Here is a 23,022-nt window from a genome sequence, read left to right as displayed (position 1 = left end):
TTATTTCCAATTCATTATATGCAAAGTGTATCAAATGTTTTAAGAAACCAAAATATAGATAATCCACAGAAATAAAATGAGAGAGAAGTAAGAATAGGAATTTATATAAGTCTCTCACACATGTGGACCCGATTCTGCATGCCTTATTTACAGTAGTCCCAAAGGTGACCTGGGATGTGGCCCAGTATGGAGTGAATCAAAATTGCCTCACAGGTTTAGTCTTTGCCTTCCAATCTGCAGCCCTCATCAGGTGCATGGGATAGGGAGCATACTAACCAAATCATTCCATGTTTTCATCCTACTTTAAAAAGCCTGAGAAACTCCATCAAGAACATGGTATTGAACAAAATGACAGTCACATGGCTAAGCACTTGATAAAACGCACATGGCTATCTTAACTCTGTCCCATTGTATTTATGTAAGATGATAGCAGTTTTTAAACTGTGGTCCACAGACAGCAGTAAGACCTCTAATGTACTGAACTCTTTCTTAAATATCAATCTTTGTCCAGTAAAAGGTGAAGAATTAAGAAACCAAGCTGTTGCTCCTAAATACTACAAGGCTTAATTTCTTTCCTCTATCTTCTTTATTTTTAAGAACATATTCAAAATGCACCTTATTCAAAGATAGAACTCTACCAGAGCCAGAGCATTAGAATATGGCTTGCATTTTCCTAGGATAGTTCAATAGTATCTGTGCCCCAGGGTGCTTGGGATAGCCCTCACTGAAAATGCCAAGGTTAGGGCAGGCTGCAAAAGGGAGAGCAGATACTCCCCAAACTGGTGAAGTTAAACTCTCCAACCAGTCACAGACTGTACTTCTGATCATAGGTGCCAAGTTTCTAATCTGCCGGGGGGTGTTCCCCCCGGTCCTGCCCAGGCCCCACCCCCAATCCACCCCTTCCCCCAATGCCCCACCCTCACTCCACCCCCACCTCGCCTCTTCCCCACCTCTTTCCACCCCTTCCCTGCCCAGTTCTGCCCCTCCCCCAAGCACGCTGTGTTCTCGCTCCTCCCCCCTTCTACACCCCCAGCACCTCCAGATGCCACAAAACAGCTGATCCGCAGCAGGCGCTGGGAGGTAGGTGGATGCGCAGATCGGCGGAGCCCGCCATCGGACAGAAGGTGCTGGGGGGAAGGGGAGGCGCTGATAGGGGGCTGCCAGTGGGTGCTCAGCACCCACCATTTTTTTTTCTGTGGGTGCTCCAGCCACGGAGCACCCACGGAGTTGGCACCTATGCTTCTGATCTCCCACACTGGTTATCAAGAAATAATTTAAAAAAAGAAATCACACAGCCCCCTAATTGCAATCCAGTTCTCTGGCTCCTAATCAGCACCTAGGTCCAGTACAGTGAGAAGTTATTTAAAAAACTCTTCTCACTGTACAAAATGGTCTTCTGAACTCCAAAGGGCCAGCCACATTGCCAGGTCAGTATTAGGTTGCATCTTACCCAAAATACCATGCTGCTAGCCAATCCTTTCATGTCTAAAACGAAAGGTTTATTATAAAGAAAAAAGAAAGAACGAGAAGAGAGTTGTTAAATTGTAAAGCAGTCAGATACACACAGAGACTTCAAAGTCCATATATCAGGTTCTTAGCAATATTGGTGAGTTTGCTGGCTTGAAAGTCCCTCGGGAACACATCCACAGCTTGGTGGGTCATTCAGTCCTTTGTTCAGAGCTTCATTTGTAGAATACAAGATGGTAGGAGGTATTTCTGTGCTGAATTGGGGCTAAGTCTGCACAACTAATGAATTCTGGTGGATATTGTGAAGGTGTATTATGAAAAACTGCTGTTTTATGAGTGCCCATATATATGTGGATCCACCATTGCAGCCAGGGCCTGTAGCATGTACACTCCAGACAGATACAATGGGAAGCACTTAAGGTTAACAATGGTACTTAAACTTCACCCAGAGGTTATGCAAAAAGTAGCTGCATCCTTAGAAAAAAACGGTTTAGCTGATTCATCTGGAGGGAGGGGGGAAGGTAGGAGCAGTTGAAAGTCACCAGGAGGAGAACAAAAACAGGGCAGGTTAAAATAAACACACAGGAACAGGGGCCAGACAGGAAGAAGCAGCATGGGGCAGCGGAGAGAAAAGTCACAGAAGGTGGGAAGGGGCTCCAAGAGGGAGAGGACCAGCTAGCATGCAACAGCCTGCATGAAGACAGAATATCTTGCCTGCCTGCCTGCCTTCCTGGACCCAGATGGTTCCCAAAGGCTTGCAGGGGACGGGTGAGATACAAGTGAGGGACATGGCAGTTTATCATTTTGTATGAGCTCTACTCCCCTGTGCTTTACATGAAGAAGTTTAAAAGAGCATAAAGTTGTTAGGTTATATTTGAGTAAAGTACGTTGACTGCTTCACAACTCCTGCATGCCCTTGAGTGAGCTAAACTGTAAACCAGAGGCTTCTGAGCTTTGGAGTGGAGTTCTGGGACAAGGTGTGTTTAAGTAACAGGTGTATCTCAGGGGTCAGCACTAGTCCAGGGGGTTCAAGGCAGGTGGGGCAAGGGGCTCCATTTCTGAGAAAGGGTAGCAGACTGAAAGTCAGTGCTCAGAAAATGCGCCAGAGGCCAAAGGAGGAACCTGTGCTTTAGCTTGTTGACAGTCTAGAAGCTTAACACGCTTTAGGGGATCCAGAGCACAGAGGCTTGGATTCCCCTCAGTAGTCCTACTGGTTGGCCAGGAAGAGGCACTCGCTAGGATCTATGACAATTTCATTTTCTGATTTTGGTAATAGAAAATCTAACATTTAAATCATCAGTTCATGAGTTAGCATCTAGCTCTGATGAAGACTGAGTTGACTAAGAACTCCTTCTAAACTTGTAATTAATTACTGATACTTCTCACTTCCCTTTAATAAGGTCACTGAAATAATGTTAACTGAAGATTGTTCTCTTTATACATCCAAGGAACGTATTAGTCCTTTTTGGCCATAACATCACACTGGGAGCTCATGTTCAACTGATTACCCATCCACCATGAACCAAGTCTTTTTCAAAGTCACTGCTTCCCCAGATAGAGTCCCTCGTTCTGTAAATAGGGCCCGCATTCTTTGTTCCTAGATGCATATTGTGTGCACATTCCTAACTTATAAAGCAATCTGGCTCATTTGATATCAGTGATCTGTTCTCCTGACCTCTTTACTACACCCTCAACCTGTATGTCTTCTGCAAACTTTATCAATGACTATTTTATGTTTTCTTCCAGGCCATTGATATCTTGGCATAGGTATCAATGAACCGGACTAGAATCACATCCACTCAATGATGTTTCCCTATTTACAGTTACATTTTGAGACGAATTGGTTAGTCAGTTTTTAATCCATTTAATGTCCATCATCTGAATTTTGTATTTCTTAATAAAAATTTTGTGTAGTACCAAGTCAAATGGTATGAGGTAATGGTATAGTATCCCATTAAAAATCTACTTTTTCCTCACTGAGCCAGATCAAGAACATTAGGCAAAAATGGCACACAAAAGAAGATTCAAAATGAGTTTGGAATGATTGTATGTAAAGATCTCAGTGCAACAGAGAAATTCACCTAGGGAACTCTTTTGGAGAGTAGAGTTTCATCATAAATGATTTTGCAATCTTGGCACCTGTTCCTGCTCCCAGTGAAGTCACTGAGAGTTTGGGATAAGTCTTAAGTCTTTATTTTCTTTAATTTGTAATATGTAGCATACAATTCTTGGCCTTCAAATTCTTCCTGCCCTGAAGGAAGGGAAAACCCTTTTTTTCTATACAAGAACTCATTGTTATTCAATGGAATTCACCATGTAACACCATTTTAAAGAAGCTTTAAAAAAATATCTTCTCCCATTTCTAATATTTTATGTTGTAGACTCTGCTGCCAATTATCCATATGCAACATAAAGGGAGAACTAGCACTTTAGTTAAGTGATTTTGCTTTCACTTTGTATCTTTTTTTTTGCTTTTTATTTTCATTTATTTTTTCCCCCAATAGCACATGTTGTTTCTAATCTTTCAGAACAAAAGAATGAGAACACAAAAGCTGCTTCTGTAGAATTTAGTTATGCCATCCCTATGAACCCTATTCAGCAGAGAGGATATATAGCTCTATTGCACCAATTAGCTACTTGAGGTTCATGAGAGTCTCCGTTATTTCAAACAGATCTATCCCGAGATCAAAGTCATTCCTTATAAATGTGTAAGTTTCATATCTTTGCCTTTTTTACCAGAGAATATGGAGGGTGAGTTTATTCTCAGTGCAAATATGAGACATCCTTTCAAAAAATGTTTGCATCCTTGAAGCCAGGCACTAGCCAACCTGAACCCTGATGCCCACACCGCTCTGAAGGGAGACTACACAAATAAAGGTTAGTTCACCTTTTATCTCTAAGTTGCTGCTTCAAAGCCAGCCCAAGGCAACGATGACTACCTTCTGATGACTATGCAGAGACATGTATATAATGAGTGGTTGATCTCACTTTGTACCTGACAGTCATCCACAGCATAAAGCCACCTTTGTACAATTAATAATTGTTACTGTGTGGAAGCCTCAGCAGAGACCAAGAATTGAATTGGAATGGAGATAGAACCAAGAGATAGACTCTTGCCCAAGATCGGGGCTGAGATGCTGTGGAGAAGCTTCGAGTGCTGCTGTTCCTGCTGTGCCAGTTCAGTGCATAAATATGGGATTTTTTTTCTTTACAGAGCTGTCAGTATAGCAGCTTTCCTCAGGGCTAAATTTACTAAAATTAAAAGGGAAACACACACAGGATAATTGGACTTTCAGTTGCATCTTTAAGATGGTTTATATCCTTTTCAATATGGTTTTTAGGCTTGGCCCAGATGTGGTCCCTCAAATACAACTTAAAAAAAAATTAAAATAACCCCAGATTTTACACGGAGTACAACACCATGTAACCGCTAATACTGGTATTAGCCATTAACCGCTGTCCTCCTAGTATGCTACGGGTATGTCTACACTGCAATTGAAAACCTGTATCTAGCTTGTGCCAGCTGTCTCAGGCTAAGGGGCTGTTTAATTGCGGTGGAGATGTTCAGGTTGTGGCTGGAGCCCAGACTCTAAGACCTTGAGAGGTGAGAGAGTCCCCCGCAATCTATGCACCTCATTAAACAGCCTCTTAGCCTGAGACCCATGAGCCTGAGTCAACTGGCTCCGGTCACCGGTGGGTGTCTAACTGCAGTATAGATATACCTAAGTCAGCATTTGAGGAAGATCTTCTTTGGGAGACAGTGAGGTTTCTGGGAAATACACTCTCCCAAGGTAATGACATTATATATTATACACCATTATAGAAAAATATTTTTTCCAAAGTCCCTTGCCTTTTCAGTTTACATTTTCCAAGTGATGTGTCTTAGTTAAGATTCTTTTTGGTGGAACTTTTGCCCCACGTTATCCATACTCCAAGCAAAAATAAACAAAAAAAGACACTAGAAGTAAAGAAAGAGGAAGGAAGCACAAGGAGAACTCCATGTACAAAAGTGATTTAAAAAGTCATAAGATGTTTGAAAGAATCAACAAAATGGGCTGACTGTAACAGAGCAGAAATACATGGGCTTGGATCAAGTGCCTTGTATAGCTAACCAGCTGGAACACACACATCTTGCAGACGATATATTTGATCCTGTGTGCAATTTTTTAAAAAAATATGGATTGTGCATGCTAGTATAAAACACAGAATATAAGAGGGCATGTAGCTGATAGCCTAAATGAAAAAAATATTGAAGGGGGTTAAACACTAGTCAGCATTATGAGTTCTGTATGATTAGTGCTGCAAAATTTGGAAAGTCTGAATAGCAAGTGCTAAGCTTCAAAATGTTGATGGCCAAAACCTAGAAACTCTGATTTTGACTAAATAGTGCTCCTTGCAGCCACCTGATTGATCAGGTACTGATCTACCTTACTTATACTCGTTACATTATTAATTGCCATTATAAAGATTGTTTGCTGTCTTCTAATATCTATGTTGATCTCAAAATATTTGAGAGACTAGGTGTATGATGTAATATCTTATTTTGGACCAACTTCTGTTGGTGAATGAGAGAATCTTTCGAGCTTAAACAGATCTCTTCTTCAGGTCTACCTTCTTCTAACGTACTCAACTGTGAAGTCTGATATAAAGGCTGTTATTTAGGATATAACATGCTCCTGATTCCAATTGCTGTTGAATTTTTGTTGAGGTTACTTTAATTGACATTGAAAGTTTTCCCAACATTTCTGCAATTAGTCTGTCATTACATGGGATAAAACCCGTGCAATAAAAAAAGGATGAAGAAAATAATTGCTGCTGTTACTATATGTCAGGTTTGCAGAGAGTTTGTTTAAAGTTAAAAGATTTCCAAATCTAATTTGTTCTAATGAACAGAGAGGCTGAGTGGCATGTTAATGCAGTCAGACGAGACAGGAGGTTTTTTTGGCATCACAAAATTGAAAAATGGCTTGACATGCATTTCTTTTCTTCTGGGCTGTCATAACTGAAAAGAGAACAAGTAGAAGAACTGAAGGGAAAAAAACGGAAAAGCAGGGAAATAATATCTCTAACTAATGCCAGATATATTGCCTCTAATAAATAGACTTTCAGATATGGACTGGACTGGCCTGACTCCAGAACACGTACCCAGGATCTTTTGAGTGCAGAGAATTCTACTCCTTATGCGCTCTGAAAAAAAAATTAGATCCTTCAACCATAACTCACATCTTCCCTTCAAATAGTACTGTAGAGCTTTCCCATTGTGTTTACCCTGCTTTTCAGTAACTTTAACAGGATCTTGATTATCTGCTGTGTCATAGACTTCGCTGTGTTGAGCAGATCATTCAAAACTGTCACAAAGTGATGGCTGGGATTTCCAAAGGAGCCTATGGAATAAGGGTGATTTCAACGGGATTTGGGGGCCTAACTACTTTTCATATAGAATAAGGGGTAGAGTCTTTGTACTGAAAAGATCCTGGGTACATGTTTTGGAGTCAGGCCAGTCCATCCATATCTGAAAGTCTATTTATTAGAGGTAACATATCCGGCATTAATTTAAGATATAATTTCCCTGCTTTTCCTTCTTTGAAAACTCCAGCCAATATGACCATACCTATTGTGTAGACAATTTATCATATATATCCTTTCTATCCAGATGTTACTGCGTCTATACTGCCTCACCTTCCTCAGAAGCTTGGTCACATATGGAAACAGTGGACAATTAACAAATATATTCACATAGAGCAAGGTCTTCTTTTACAAAGCCTTCACTACTACTTTCCTTAAAGCCAAAAGAAAAAGTCTCAATTTTAGATGATTGTCAAACAGCTCACCAATGCTGAATAAGAAAAGCAACACAAGCTCCCAACGTTCAAAAAGAAATTGTGCTGGCCACAGATGCAAGCTACTGATAGTTGGATGAAGGCCAGAAAATATACTGGACAACTCTGAAATGGAAGAAGATAAAAATAAATATGGAAAGCTGACAATTGTGGAAACGAGATGGAAAAGCTACAGGTCTTTTCTCCTTCAAAATGACCATTTAGATGCTCTATAAGCCTTTTAATTAAAGAAATATATTTGAGACAGCAACTTTAAATCAGTGAGTAGCACATTCCTGGTAAGCGTGTTCTGTTCTTGTAAAAGTCAGTGCTATGAGAGTAAGGGCATGGTTTAGCAAGAACTATCTTTTCATAATAAACTCTCTTTAAAAATCAACTATGCATGTTTAATAGATTTACAATAACATACAAATAGTTTACTCTAATAAAATTATGTGGATTATTCGAATAGGCCTTTTATTTTTTTAAGCAATTAATTCACTATTAAAGCCATCCTTTGTGCACTCTTCCATTGTTCACTGTGATTTCTAGATGTACAAGCAGAGTTCTCAGAAGTTCCACTGGTCCTATGGACGTTCATAACAGTGGGGGAAATAAGAAGGAAATGGTCCCTTCAGGACGCCCATGAATAAGTAGATCCCTACTTGTTTGGCATTTGCCTTCTGCCACACAAGTTGATGTTTGAGGAAAAAGCAGGATTGGGAAGCTGCAGGCCAAACTGGTCTAATGTGGTCTTGCCACAGTCAAGCCATCAAATAAATGGAGAGTGAGAGTTGAATAAAAAAGTCCTGTGGCTGACAAACATCCCTCAAGATAATCCCTTGTGGAATAGCATCACCCTGCAGGCACATTGCACTCTACTCCCTGTTTGGCTTCTGTAGGAAGTCACTCCCAGGCTAGAATACTTTAAACTGAGATTCCCCCTGTGAGGGGTTTCATTTATTAAGTCTCTTACAGCATATCAATTAGTCAGGTCCAACCCTTGTTCCCTCCTTAAGCCAGGAGTTCCACTGTCCTTCTAGGGTTTCCGTTGATAACTCAGGCCAGCTACAGACCTCAATCAGGTTCTCTGAACTGGCCTCTATTAATTCTGTCCTTTCCATGTAGACAGACTTCTTTCAAGCTATCCACTCACTATCCCCTCTTTTGGCTCACTGGAGACTTCTCTTTTATCACTAGGCTAGAGACTGATTTAGCCACTTGACCTACCTGTCATGTGGCTGTGATAAAAGATGGTTACTTATCTATATTGTAACTGTTGCTCTTTGCGATGTGGGTGCAGATCTATAATCCACTCAGACGTGCACATGCCCAGCACACCAAATCCGGAGAATTTTGCTTAGCAATATCTGTAGAAGCAGCGGTATTGTTGCCGCTGACCCCCAAAGTGACTCCTCTTTGTGGCTGAGGTATTGTGATACAGAGGCCCACTGAGGGTTCATTACTCTGTGTCTACAACTCTTGTCAGGCCTGATATACTCACTATGCCTAATACATGGTTGTCATGATATATACCCCAAAAGTGGAATGTAATATATCATTGGAGAACTAATGACTCACTGATCATTAATATTCTTGAGTTATGTATGTATGGGGTGTGTACAAAGAGTTATGGATATGTGCTAGAATTGTGGTCTTAAAATGTGTTTGGTAAGCAATGCATAAGCCCAGTCAACACTAGACAAAGGAATGTGTATTTGTTTGTCTGACCAGCACAGTTTCAGGCCAATGGGAGTTGCAGAGCCAGTGCTCGGGGCGGGATGGGAGCAGCGCGCAGAGCTGCCTGCTGCGTCTCTGCCTAGGAGCAGCCAGTACGGGTTGAGGCTTTTGGAGAGCCAACCAAGGTGAGCACCTCCGGATACAGCACCCCTGAGCCCCCTCCTGCAGCCCCACCCCCTGCCCCGAGCCCCCTCCCGCATCCAAACTCCTTCCCAGAGCCTGCGCCCCGCACCATCTCCCATGCCCCAGCCCTGCACCCCCTCCTGCACCCAAACTCCCTCCCTCTTAGTTAACTGGGATTTTTCACTTACCGGCACCCTCTATTCCCCCAACATGCTGGATAAAACAGTTTTTACTATATATTTACATATAAGCGAAACACTCTACTTCCTTTGTCCTCATGCTTGCTGGACTTCAGTACTAGGGTTTCCCTCTCCTAGATGCTGAGTCCTATGAAGGCAACTTGTGGTGTTCCTTCCCTGGTATTTGGGAAGAAGACTGCTGCCAGGATTCAGCCAACGTAGCAGGAGTGCACCTAAACAAAGCAGCTGTTCTGAGTGGGAAGCTCCAAGTGTGAACACAGAGCTGCCTCCATCAGTAGAAATGTAAATCTGGCAACCCTGAAGTGCAGGTCACTTACTGCCATTGGCTTTTTGCAGGAATGACGGGGGGTAAAGCCCGGTAACTGAGGCATGCTCTGGCCCCAGTACCAGAACCCAACAAAAGGAACTGGAACCTGTAACATCACTCTAGAAGGAAACAATATTAAAAACTACCTAACACCAAAACTATGTCGAAATAAGTATCAACTATGTACAAAATAGACACACTGTGAAAAACATGTGATGGCAAGACTAGACAACATGACAGCTGTCACAGGTGGTAAGAAGGAATTGAAGGAGGTCGGGGAGGCTCTGCCCTGTATGCCATCGCGCAGCAGCATGAGGCTGGGAGAGAGCACGTGCTGAGGGGAAAACCTCCAACAACTGTGCACTTGGCGTACAGGCACGTGAAGTGGAATGGATATGTGCAATCGCACGAAGAAAAACGGATGCTTTTGGCTGAAGAGATACTTTGTCCTCTACTTTATTTCAATGTAGAAGCTAACCCACTAGTTACCATTGCTAATCCAATTGTATGCAAACAATATGGCATGATTCCCAGTACATAAATCCCATAAAAGTTTTAGTTGAACTCAGATGACTGCAATTATAGGAGTATTTTCATTACAACTGCATACAACACATATTATAAAAAAAACTATCTTAGCTATCAATTCAGAGGATTCAAAGGTTTTTGTCCCTACTAATAAAATAAGGTTCTTTATGTAATAAATGCACTTGGTTCTTTCAAAGCTACAGCATGACATTGTTGGGTTCAAAGATGCACTGGTTAAAAGTAATTAGCATGACAAAGATTTCATATACAATATTTGTAAAGGATTTGAGTATGCTATCTGGAGTATTAAAGATTGCCATTTTAAATTCTGTTTTATATTAGTGGCTTTATTGCTCATTAAAAATTCAACTGAAAATGTTAATGATGATTACACTAAACACTAATAAATTGAAGCCTTAGGTTACACTTTGCATTTTTGAAGATATAAATGCCATTGCTTAATAATTAGGCATATTTTTCACTATTGATTCATTATTTCTGATTGTTAGCTTAATTAATTTAAAGCTTTCATTTATATGTTTTATATGCAATTAGTTTTCAACTTTGTTTTTCAGTTCCTTGTTTGAGGGCATTAACTATTATAAAAATAATCAAAGCAGGGGATTCCTTACTTTGGAACAGTACAATACATATTACCTCTTGTAGCGGGGTGAGCACCCCGCTCCGGAGAGAAAGGAGTTAAAACCAGCTCTGGGAAAGGGCTGCCCTGAGGAGCCAATCAAGGGAAGGCAGGTAGCAGCCAATCCGGGACCGTTAGGGCTCGTATAAAGAGGGCTGTGAGCTAGGAGGCAGGCAGTCTCACTCCAGCCTTGGGGTGGGAAGGACCTGGCTGCCTTGGAGCACAGGGTATCTTCAACAGAGCAGTGCTGGGAAAGGACAGGCTAATCTGGGGAGCTCAGGCCTGGCAACCTCCCAGGCTGAGGCCTGACAGGAAGGCCTAAGGGGGTACTGGGGCTGCAGGGAAAGGCAGCAGGTCCAACTCCCTAGCCAATGATGAGTGGCCATTCCAGACTGCAGTTTGCCCCTGCAAAGGGGTTAGATGAAGACTGGCAGTGGGTCATTGAGGCGAGGTGGGCTCAGGGGAGTGGGGTTCCCTGGGTGAGGAACAGCACCCCAAGGTAAGGGGCATCGTGGTCTGGGAGGGACGTGGGGCCTACACATTTGGAGATAAAGGGACTGCAGAGGGGCAGGTAACAGAGGGCGAGGCACCGGCCTATAGAGGGCACTCCAGGGCTGAGAGAGCTAATTCCCAGTATGGCCAGCAGGAGGCGCCACAGTGGTGAGTCAGTGCTCTGCTACGCCTCTACAGACTCACACTGCTCACATCCTAGTCCTGCAGTGGTGTAGTGATACAGGAAAAGCCTCCAATTGCAGGATTAGGCCAGGCCTCTTAGCTATTATTTTCTGTGAGAATGCAGGTTAAAGAAAACAGTGTTGATTGTTATGTTATTAAAAAAAAAAAAAAAGCCTTGGTTTTTGCCTTCACTGTTGGAGTGTCCTTTCAACAATGGTTCATTTCTATATTTGACAAATGTTTCTTTTAGTCTAGTTTAGTTACTTTAAGCTGGTCATTTAATTCTTGTTTGCATGGCTTTGCATTATAATGGCACACACCACAATTGAGGTGCTGTAATGAAATACTCGAATTCTTTTAAATTTTGTTGGACATCCACTGAGAGCATCGTGGAGCCAGGTCACATATACACTTGTAGTTTAGCTGAATGCTGAGAGAACAATAGAGGAAAGCTAGGGTTTGCTGTCTAGGCATGTAACAACATCGGTAATTACTTCCTGTTCTCAGTCTCATTAGGGGCTTCGGTGGGAGCAGAGATGGAAGGCAAATGAATTTCAATGAGCTGCTTGCTGTTTCACCCACCACCTCAGAAGCACTGGGGAGGGGTGTTATCTAGGACCTTGGTTATTGTCCTCTGCCTGCTTTCCCCATAGAGGCTCATTGGGAAATATTGCCACAGAGGTTGAAGTAAGTCCAATCATTTCCATAATAACGTTAAAACAAAAAACAAAAAAAGCAGCCAACCAAGAGTCTTGATTTTGTACCATAGAATTTTTAAATAAAAATCTTTTTACCCATGAATTTCAAGAGCAATATTCATTTTCATACACAGTTTGTGATAAAGACTATATGGCTTCTTCTTATTCCTATACAATTTGAAGAGATTGCATATAACACTTGTGCCTTCTTGTATTGCGGAATGTACCTTGCTAGCATAAGGAAATGAGAATATTTCCCTCCAACTATATTTGGCATCAGTGTTAAAATGCAAAGGCAATAAACCCTCCCTGAACTTAGCACATGATTATGTATTTTAAAATGATGACAAGGCAGAATACTAGGAGCCACATAGAAGACCTACAGCAAATTGACAGATATACACATATTACCTCTGCTGGAGACAATAGACACGGTCACTTCAAAGATACAAAGTTTTTGGTATTTCTATTTGTGTATACACACACACTGTTTCATTGATGTTTTTATTTGTTCTATTTTCAACTGTCAACACAGTAAAGAAATTTGTCAAGTTTTTTTAAATATTGTACTGACATTGTCTGAAATTTTACCAGATACATCTCATATGAGATGCATACTTTCTTCCCTTGCTTTTGCAACCTCACAGAGAACAATACACAGATGTTAGAAATAATTTTCACTCAGGTTTATTTCTTTTAATCGTACATAATTCCTGTGCTCTCAGACATTTGGGGCTACATTCTATGCTGTGGCAGATGGGGTAGTATATCATAGAGCTGGTTAGAGTTAGGATTCTTTGCCTCATTCCACCCCAGCATAGGTTAATACAGCCTGGGAGTTCCTCTAGCCTATGTCAGCTGGCATTAGTCTCCAAGAGACTGTCAACAAGCTTGAGATGGCTGAAGTGATCTCCTGCCATGCACTCTCCCTGCCCCAAAATACCCCTACACTGGAGATGGAGGCAAGGTGACACAGGAGGCTGGTATGCCAATTCTACACTTACTGGGGAGTTGGGACTTGATCCCTCGAAGGGGATAACAAGCATAATAGATTCTTCTCTCTGTGCTGCCTGGGCAGTGCAATGGGTGCAGAGGAGGGCTGGGAATCTATGTACAGGTTTCTTAAAGAAGCAGAAAACCAAACTAGTAACACACATGAGGTTAAATGATTGTGTAGCTATAGCTGACTGTTAAGTTTCTTATTGTCAGAAATAACTGTTTAATTAAATCTGAAAAGGAGTAATACTGGGCCAAATTCTGTTCCCATTTGATATTCCCCTTTCAAGTCAATGGGTACTGCACTAACGTAACAAAGCAGCATTTGACTTGTGGTATACAATTTCTTTCTTATTCTTCTTCTTACCCTACCCCCTCAACTACCACCCTCTACTCCCATTGTTGTTTCTAACTCCAGAACAGAAGCAAACTCTGGATACGTAGCTTTCTAGCACAGAGGTAACCTTTTTCCTTATTAAAGGCTTTTAACTGTTATGGAATTTGTGAAATGAACTGAGTTGACATTCCTGGAGACTGAGGTTCTCTATCCATAAAACCAGTACACCACAGATAATGGCACTGCAGATTTATCCCATGTGCTAATAAGTGAAGAGGCCAACTCTATGGCCATTTAATCCTTAGCCTTTCTTGTAAGACTCCCATCAAAAATGCCAATGTTATGGTTGGGTTTTGTTTGTGTAGTGGGGAGCTAGTCACAAAGCACTGTACTGACATCACTAAAGGTATAACAGCTGTCTCCACATTCCACCTGAGCAACCAAAATCCAAAGCAGCATCTGAAATCCATCTTCTGCACCATAAAACTCAGGCACAAGGATTTCCTGAAATATCCTGGAATGGTTCTGCATTGCAACATCCCATACAGCCAACATCTGATGAAGACCACTGCCATGATAAAGACTAGGAACAATATAATCCACAAATGAGCTGTGACCAGTTGGGAAGCAGACATTCTCATCTCATGGGCTCTCATTTTATCAGCAGCTGAATATTGCTCATCAATATCGGCAGGTAACACATCAACAAAACTTGTCGATGTGCAATTGAACACTGTTAATCAAATTGTTTCAGGAGTGCTGAAGTCAACACCAACAGTCTGGTTTCCTCCCTTATTCACGCAAATCTTATCACCATCACTCTGAAGAGAAGCAGCAGGAATACAAACATAGATTTGCCCATCTATGAAGATCTCCAAACTCCCCTCCAACCCAACATGGTGCCTTAAGTCCAGGAGCCCTTTCTAGTTAGTGGCCAAAGCTCTTAAAACCTTGGGATTCTCACCAAAAAATAAGTGGTGGAGGTTGTGCAAAAATAACAGGATCAAGAATCAAGATCTGATTATGGATCCTACAGACCAACCACCTGGCTTCACCATGCCATGTAAGATATGGATCACAGTGAACTGTATCAGAACCTCATATGGGCGTTGCAATTATCTACTACAAAAATGGAAAATGAAGGATAGCCAGGGATGCGAATGTGGAGAAGACATTCAAACCATAGACCATCTAGTGAACTGCAGCCTTCTAAGATCCTTCTGTGGGAGGGACAGTCTTGATTCATTCCACCGCAGGCCATAGAGTGAATGACAAATTTGGACATTGACCTTTAAGGTTGCTTTTACAGTTGCCATATGAAAGAAAGCTAGAGTTATTTCATGCTGGCCACTGGACGACAATCAAATAGTAAAAAACTTTTGATCTTTGCCAATCCAAGGCTGGATTTGAACAGTTGGTCAACAGATGAAAGGCTCTACATCTCATTGCTAATTTCTAAACCACCTGTCTCCTAGAACTTTTTAATCAGGCTATAGGAGTGTTTAAAAATAGATGATTACTGGGCTGCTTATTCAAAGAAAGCCAAATCCTTAAAAAAAGCCTTTTGGATGCCCTCAATCCTTAATCTGGAGAACTGTGTACTCTTTCAATAATTTACTTTATCTTGGCTTGAAAATTTATCATGCAAACAATATTTTTAAAATATGTATCTAAGCATGCATTGACAGGAACTACTAAAATCTGAAGAATAAAAATGTGTGAGACAGCTTGTTTTAGCATACAGATAATCATCTCTACTTAAGGACAATTGTTTCTCTGACATTTACTTACTGCTTGAATTGACCCTGTTTGACTTACTGATGTTTGTCCCTCTTGAACTTATATTAATATACCTGAAAAACTGCTTAAATGCCAATCAATTTCAAATGAATAATTACATTTATAAACAGCATCATATGATTAAGGTTTTTACCTTACCTACTATATGCATTTCTGAGCTCTGGAAAACAAAGTAACTCTGCAAAACTACAATAATCCCACATCAACTACTGGAGTACAAACTTTCTGTGGCTAGGTCTACACTACCCGCCTGAATCGGCGGGTAGAAATCGACCTCTCGGGGATCGAATTATCACGTCTTGTCGGGACGCGACAATCGATCCCCGAATCGACGCTCTTACTCCACCAGCAGAGGTGGGAGTAAGCGCCGTCGACGGGAAGCCACAGAGGTCGATTTTGCCACCGTCCTTACAGCAGGGTAAGTCGGCTGCGATACGTCAAATTCAGCTACGCTATTCGCATAGCTGAATTTGCGTATCTTAAATCGACCCCCCCCCTGTAGTGAAGACCTGCCCTGTGTCTGAGCATTACCTGTTTGGCTTGTTGATGAGGCAATTATTAATTTAAAAATATAATATAAAGATGTTTATCATATTTTTAAAAACGAACTACTTGACACTGCAAATACTGCAGACATATCCTCTCTAATAACAGAAAAGATAAAATAGTATCTGAAAATAAATGAATCCCTGCAAGTAATCAAGAGTAACCACATTTTGAGGAAACTAATACCTTATTTAAAGGCCACAAAAGAATAACTAGAGCTCACTTTTGCAGGACAATGGCTTGACATAAGTACCACTTATGCAGGAATGAAATCAAGCTAATTTTGGCATCAATATGGTGATAATCTGTCCATAAGAATGAATTGTGTTTGAACAACTCCAGCCTATACTGCATAAGTCTCTATCTAAGACAATAGCTTCCTGATCCACCTTACTTTCTAAATGCACAGGTACTGAGAGAAAAGCAGGATTGTTCAGTTAGCATTAAAACTAGTATATCTTGTACAAAAGGTTGTGCACAATAATTAAGGAATGTAACATTAAAAAAAACAAACTTACCACAATTCTTTTACAGGTTTAAAAAGGTAAAAAAACCCCCCCCCCCCCCCAATATATGAGGTCCATGCAATATGTCATGAGGTCATGAGGCAATATGAGTGGCTGGCTAAAACATGCTCAGATGCCCATCATCTAGGTCACATACATTTTCATGATCATGGCTTGAATTTAAAAGGGGAACTGAATAGAAGTAGATAGTTCACTATCTACCTATACAAGGCAATAGAGCTGAGGATTTTGCCTGAGCTGTGCTGAAAAATTCATAGATTATAAAGCCAGAAGGGACCACTGTGATCATCCAGTCTGATCGCCTGTATAATACAGGCGATCAGACTTCCCTGAATTAACTCCTGTTATAACTAGAGCATATATCTTATAGAAAAAAAAATCCAATCTTGATTTTATAAGTTAGTGTAATCATTATGGTGTCCAAAATCCATGGGAGAGGTGATGGAACATAAATATAATAAAATTAAACCCGACATTCTAGAGGATGCATTCTGATCACAGGGTTACTGTGCATTAAGCAGAGAACATATTTTTTTTTTAAATTAATAAAGGACTGTTTTACTTTAAATGCAGATTTTTTCAATACATTCCTAATAATGCTGGGCAATTGGTTAAAACACGTACCTTGTACAGTTAAGTGCACCTGCATTGTTCTCGGAGTGTGTTGGGTCTGCACAGAACAAGTGTATGGACCGTCATCTGTCACATCTACATCCTGTATCTGTAGGCTGTATTCCCTTTTATTTGCTGTTGCAATTGAAACTCGAGGATCTACTGACCATTTATCACCTCCTGCAAAAATAATACTTGACCGGTTCAGCCAGGCACCTTTTGAAGCGCCATCTTCCAAATAACACCTGTGAATGACCAAAGGGATAAAAAGATTAATAATCAGAATGAAAATATAGAGAGCTTTGTACATTTGTTAGTTATTTGTTTTCACACTAAGATTCAATATTTCATACAACTACAACTTATTAGACATGGGCCTAAAAAGTTGCAAGTCTTTTAGAAATTCAGAAATCAAGTTTACTCCAAATACAGGGGAATCTTCCTTATAGCTTGCAATGAAAAGGTTTACACATAGAGAACTTCATTATCATCTCCTCCCTCTCTAAGTCTGTGTTTTCGAATTGTAGCTGATCTGTGGCTACTGAGGACTTCAATAATCTCTGAACTAAACCCCATGACCACTTCTGTTGACAACAGACCTAGAACTCAGTTCCTTCTGCTCCAAAAATCACAGTCCCCTATCACTTGGCTCAAGGGGAATCTCCCTTAACTGTCAGATTATTAAGAAATTTTAGCAATTCAAATTCCATCCAGTAGTGATCGGGATAGAGGTAGTGATCGGGATAGAGGTACATGCTATCTAGTATGAAAATTACTTTTCTTTTTCTTCCAAAATGAGTTTCTCCTCATTTTGTAAAATATTTGTAAAATTGTTTTCCCTTATAAATAATAATATAATATATGGAGATATACCTATCTCATAGAACTGGAAGGGACCCTGAAAGGTCATTGAGTCCAGCCCCCTGCCTTCAATAGGCAGGACCAAGTACTGATTTTTGCCCCAGATCCCTAAGTGGCCTCCTCAAGGATTGAACTCATAACCCTGGGTTTAAGCAGACCAATGCTCAAACCACTGAGCTATACCTCCCCTCTTAATGATTTCTAGTGCCATTTCACAAGACTGAAAATTAAGTTAAATATATAACTACTATTTCTTTTTATGCTCACCTTATTTATCATTTCTAAGTTTTATGTTGTACAATATTCTCCATTTATGTAAGCATAGCTCCTATTAGATTGCCATGCCTAGACAACAAGCAAATATAAAGCATATTTCAACTACATCAAAATAAATAGAAGTGGATTAGTGGTATGTTAATGATTCAAACTAGTATAATTGGTTTATAGTACACTACTGTAGTTTTGTACAATTATTGTTTATTAAAGAAGCAATTACAAAAAAATAATGTGCAATAGGGTATACTAAGCAATTTAATTGGAGCTCTGCAAGTAACCCCCTGCACATTAAGACGCAGATATACCCCCAATGAATGTGACAAACTCCTGTCTTTCTAAACTTCATTTTGAAAGTCTTCCGCTACAAATTAAAGACTAATTCTTTTAAATGAGTACAAAGCACAGCTACAGAATGAAAATATACATTGAAAGAGTTTGATAGCATCTTTACACATTACACTGGGGATTTGAACACAGTACTTGAGATTGCTACAAAATTGCAAGCTGAATGCAACAGGGTGGGTTACTGCTAACTGTATGAAACTAATCAGTTGAAAAATATTATGAAGATATATTTCAGAATCTAATTTGCAGTCAGTTTTATCATCTGCAGAATCAAAACTAGTAGAAGCCAAAGTTCAGTGTTAACTGAAAGTCTTTTCTGTATCTATTCATAAAAATATGAAGATAACTAAGCCACTGCACTGAATTACTATTGTTAATATATGGCATTACATATTAGAAAAACATTTGTGACTTTTCTCGAATATAGTTTTTCATCTAAAGTAAATTGCTCATTCTTGCACACTGAGCTAAGAGAAATGATCGCACCACACCTTGGGAGTACTTGATTGGCTGGCCGAATGAAGGAAATGGTGCTTTATGGCTGGGGCGGGAGGGGGGTGAAAACTGTTGAAAAAGGGTCAGTGTGGTCAGTGACTCATCCCCTGGGAATGCAGGGTTTAAAAGGGACAGCCCTGCACCTCAAGCCTCCCTTTTACATGGGGGGGAAGCACGGTTGGGGACTCCTATGATTGGTATGGCAGGCAGCCAACCCCCCCATTCTTATAGCCCACCTTACCCCTCCTATGGGGGGGGATGGTGGATGGTAAGATTAACTGTGAACTCCTCTGAGCAGTGTTGGGCTCTGTGTTGTGAATACCATTGCTAGAATTACTACCCAGAAAAGTAGTTCTGTGCTTAGGAAAAAATCAGTCTACTGCTGTCTCATGATTCTTAGAAATAATTTCCATCTGGAAATTGGCAGAGCCAGTCTTGCGGGGGATTCATGAAGCCCAAGGCCATGGCTTGCCTGCCACTGTCCCTGATAACAGGATGCAATGAGTGTAAAAGTTAATGCCAAATTTCATTCTAAAAAAAAAATAGCCCTTTTTGTTTCTTAGAAAGCCTTAAAATGTAATTTGATAATTTATTACTATGATCATTCACATATTATCTACAGCCCCAAAGGCTGTTGTTTGTGGCCTGAGAACCCGATTTTTGGACAGACCAGTTTGCAGCTGTGAGGGAGTCAGGGCCTCCTGAGCTGCCACTGATTGTGTTACAGCTGACACAAGTCCCCTCCCATCTGCCAACCAGCTGAGAAACCAAGGTAGCAATTGGTTGTCATGGGGCGAGCAACTCAATGGTTCATTGTGCACCACGCCAAGCATGAGTTTGGAAGCAAATTGCTCCTGTGTTCTAATCCTTCACATACAGACTCCTTCTGATGCCTAAGGCTTTGTTGCCACCTGAAAATGAGGGAAACCGTTCTTTCTTACCCACCTCACACAGAGGCATTTTGACTGATCATTAACTGATGTTTGTACAATGCTTTATAAGTTCTAAATATTAGACACTGATTGATAGGGAAGGGAATCTTGCTGAGACAATGGAACACAGACAGGAACAAGAGAGAGAAAAACCTTAATTTAGAAAAGCACTTAAGCACATGCTTAAGACCATCCATATTCAAGAGAAAACGTAAGTAGGTGTTTAATTGCAAATATGTGCTTAAATCTAATTGATTTTATGGGGGCTTAAAATGTGCTCTTAATTGCTACCTTAAATAGGAATGATCTCCTGAACTGTAATGAGAGAGGGGAGATCTGTCAGAAGCAAAGAGAATATATGAAGGCTCGGCAAGGGAGGAGAGAAAATATAATCCAGGAGAGAGCAATGGCATGGATGTTGGATTGGGTGAGGATGAAAGAGAATATGATTGAGAAAGGAGATGCGGCTTGTCAAAGAAAGAAGAAGAGAAAATGAGATTAAAAAAATACACAGAACTGAGACAAAAGGAAGAAAATGTTAGGAAGATGGATAGAGATCACCAGAAGGAGGAAGGAAGGAAAAGGGAATAAGGAAATTGGAGAAGGGAATAGGTAAGAAAAGGCATAACATTTAGACTAGTGAATGTTACTTATTTATGCTCCTTTTATTTTATTGTACTCCCCTGAAGATGTCTGGTTCTATAAGTTTGGGACACCAGGACAGAGATTGAAAGCTCGTCTATGGAGAGATGTTTCAGATTTTTCTTCCTTGTTCACACTAGTATGAGCAGACCTCAGTGGAAAGCTTTGGGTTTCTACAGGAAGAGTTTGGAGGTCTGGAAAGATTTGTAGGATGTAAACAATCATCTTGAAGACCTTCCCTGAAATCCAAAAGATGATACTGTGTATAGTGGATTGGGGAGGGGCAAGGGCAAAAACCACACTTTGCAGGGACACTCCAAAATCCTTACACTGCTCTCTGGAAGTTGGTATTTTTTTCTCTAATACCACTCTACAGCAGTTTGATGTGAGGTGTATATGAGTATTTATGAAGGTAGCTTTTGGGTCCAGGTGAATATTTAGATTTTTCTCTCTCTCTAATTCTGCCCAGATACATGCATATATATGTGTACACACACACCCTAAAAACACTAGCAAAACTGCTTCCCCCTCCCCACAAAAATAAAGTGTTTAGATTGTAAGAAAATAATCCACTTTTGCTCAAAAATGTTGAATAATGAAAGTAGCAATTTAAGGGTACCAATTAAAGATAAAAGTGGAATTTTCCTCAGATTCAAAGTTAAATCACATGAAAACGATGTTCAAAAGGATAAGTTAGCCAGTTACTTTCACAGCTGTCTCAGCACCCTAACGGGCAGTTCTGAAGCTGTCAAAAGCCTGCAAAGAAGCCAGATGCTATGACATGTGTTCTGAAAGTTGCAAAGTTTCCTCACTGCTCCTCACTTAAACATAGCTCTTTCAACATCAAGGCTTCCGTGCTGAGAAAAGGTGAGATAAATCAGTTCTTAAAAGGGATATTATAAACATTAGATTGTGTCTAGCTGTTTTATTTGGTCTGGTGATAGTTTCTCACTCTTTTTGAACAATGTGCCAAAGACCAAGTTGTTCTTGCTTGGCCAATTCCCTTTACCATCCAAAGTGAACATCACAAATAGATAGGAGGAATCTACCAAAAAACAACTTTAAAGTTGATTAACGAAGAGAATATTGTACATTGACTATAATTTACTCACTACAACAAGGGAATCAATTTTCAAGGTTGAGCAAGCAAGGTCTTAGACAAGACTTTTCCTGATGTATAACCAAAAATCATACTTCCCCAGTTTAGGTTCAGTGACTCGCCTCGAAAAGAAGAACTTTTCTGGAACACAGAGACATGACTCAAAGAAAAATGACATTCCAGATCAGGTTCCTGTTCTGCGTGGACCTTTAGAAAGTGAACTTTTAGGAGTGATAAAATATGTGTAGAAAGAAAGCTTATTTTCCCTGAAGCAATCTGCTCCAAAAGACAAAAAATAGTGCCATATTCTGTGTTGACTCACAATCTGTGCAAATCCACTGAGGCAATAAGATTGAACTAAATGTAACCCAGGGCAGAATTTGGCCCAAAGATTTCGTGTAGGATAGCCTTAGAATTAGTAAACACACAGCACTTTGCTGCATTTTCCCAATCCAGCAACAAAAAGGTGGCAAAAAAAGCAATGGAGAAAGTGCCTACAATATTTAGTGTGTACCCCTACAACCAGTCAAATTTATTTGCTGCAGATACATTGTCCTATGAATTCATATTTTTTCTGTTTGTAAATTGCTCCTGATTTGCGAATTTATTAATTACTCGTATGTTTAAAAATACATTTTTTGCAGTAATGTGCTAATTCTTCTTTGCCATTTATCCCTTAAAACCACAATTGCTGCATACACTCATCTCTGTTCACTACCCCACTTTTTCAGTGAGCAAAAATATTTTAACTTTTAATTTTTTAGGCATTTCACAGTGTGTGATAATTCTGTGCAAATGAAATCAACTACCAAAGATTGTAAAGGCTTTTACCTTTTTCTTTTGGTTTAAAGCCCATTAACATTATTTAAATAGTGATGAGGGTCAGACAGACAGCTTAGCTTGTATCCCACCTACTGCCACACAAGAAACTTAGAATTAAATTTGGCCTTGAAACTCACTTCTTAGGTAGATAGGAACATCAGTGAACTGGTACCTTCAGTGCCTGTGGGAAGTCTACAGACTGCACAACTCTCACACCATTATTGCAACCTCAAAAAGGTAATTTGCCCTCAGCCATAAGGGTGAGTGAAATATTCTCTCAGAACATGTGCATCTTGATCTCTGAGGGGGCAGGAAAAGCTTAGATGAAGGGGAAAAGTATCCCAGAATGAAAGTGAATTATTGCCACATGATATCCCTCTGAATAGGACCAAGTTCCTTGATTTCCACTCATGGTGATGAGAGCTCCCTTGGTACATGCCTTGTTTGAGGTCAGGTGGGGTTATAGACCCCCTACACTGAGGTGCCTGAGGCTGTTCTACTGTCAAAATAAAAGGACAGGTTTCAGAGTAGCAGC

At 40.4% G+C, this 23,022-nt stretch overlaps 1 protein-coding gene across 1 annotated transcript in view; it reads right to left on the bottom strand.

Moving 5' to 3' along the window:
• Positions 1–23,022, bottom strand: part of LOC113407226 (neuronal growth regulator 1) — a 616,762-nt gene that overhangs the window by 328,931 nt on the left and 264,809 nt on the right. The window contains exon 2 of the mRNA XM_026655455.1: positions 17,028–17,260. Coding sequence (XP_026511240.1) covers positions 17,028–17,260 — 233 coding nt within the window. The remainder of the gene's footprint in view (positions 1–17,027; positions 17,261–23,022) is intronic.

This window comes from Terrapene carolina, unplaced genomic scaffold (genome assembly GCF_002925995.2).
Source record: "Terrapene carolina triunguis isolate 2854851 unplaced genomic scaffold, T_m_triunguis-2.0 Scaffold210, whole genome shotgun sequence".
Lineage (NCBI taxonomy): Eukaryota > Metazoa > Chordata > Testudines > Emydidae > Terrapene > Terrapene triunguis.
Note: the sequence above shows the minus strand (reverse complement) of the source record. Positions and strands in the feature narration are given on the sequence as shown.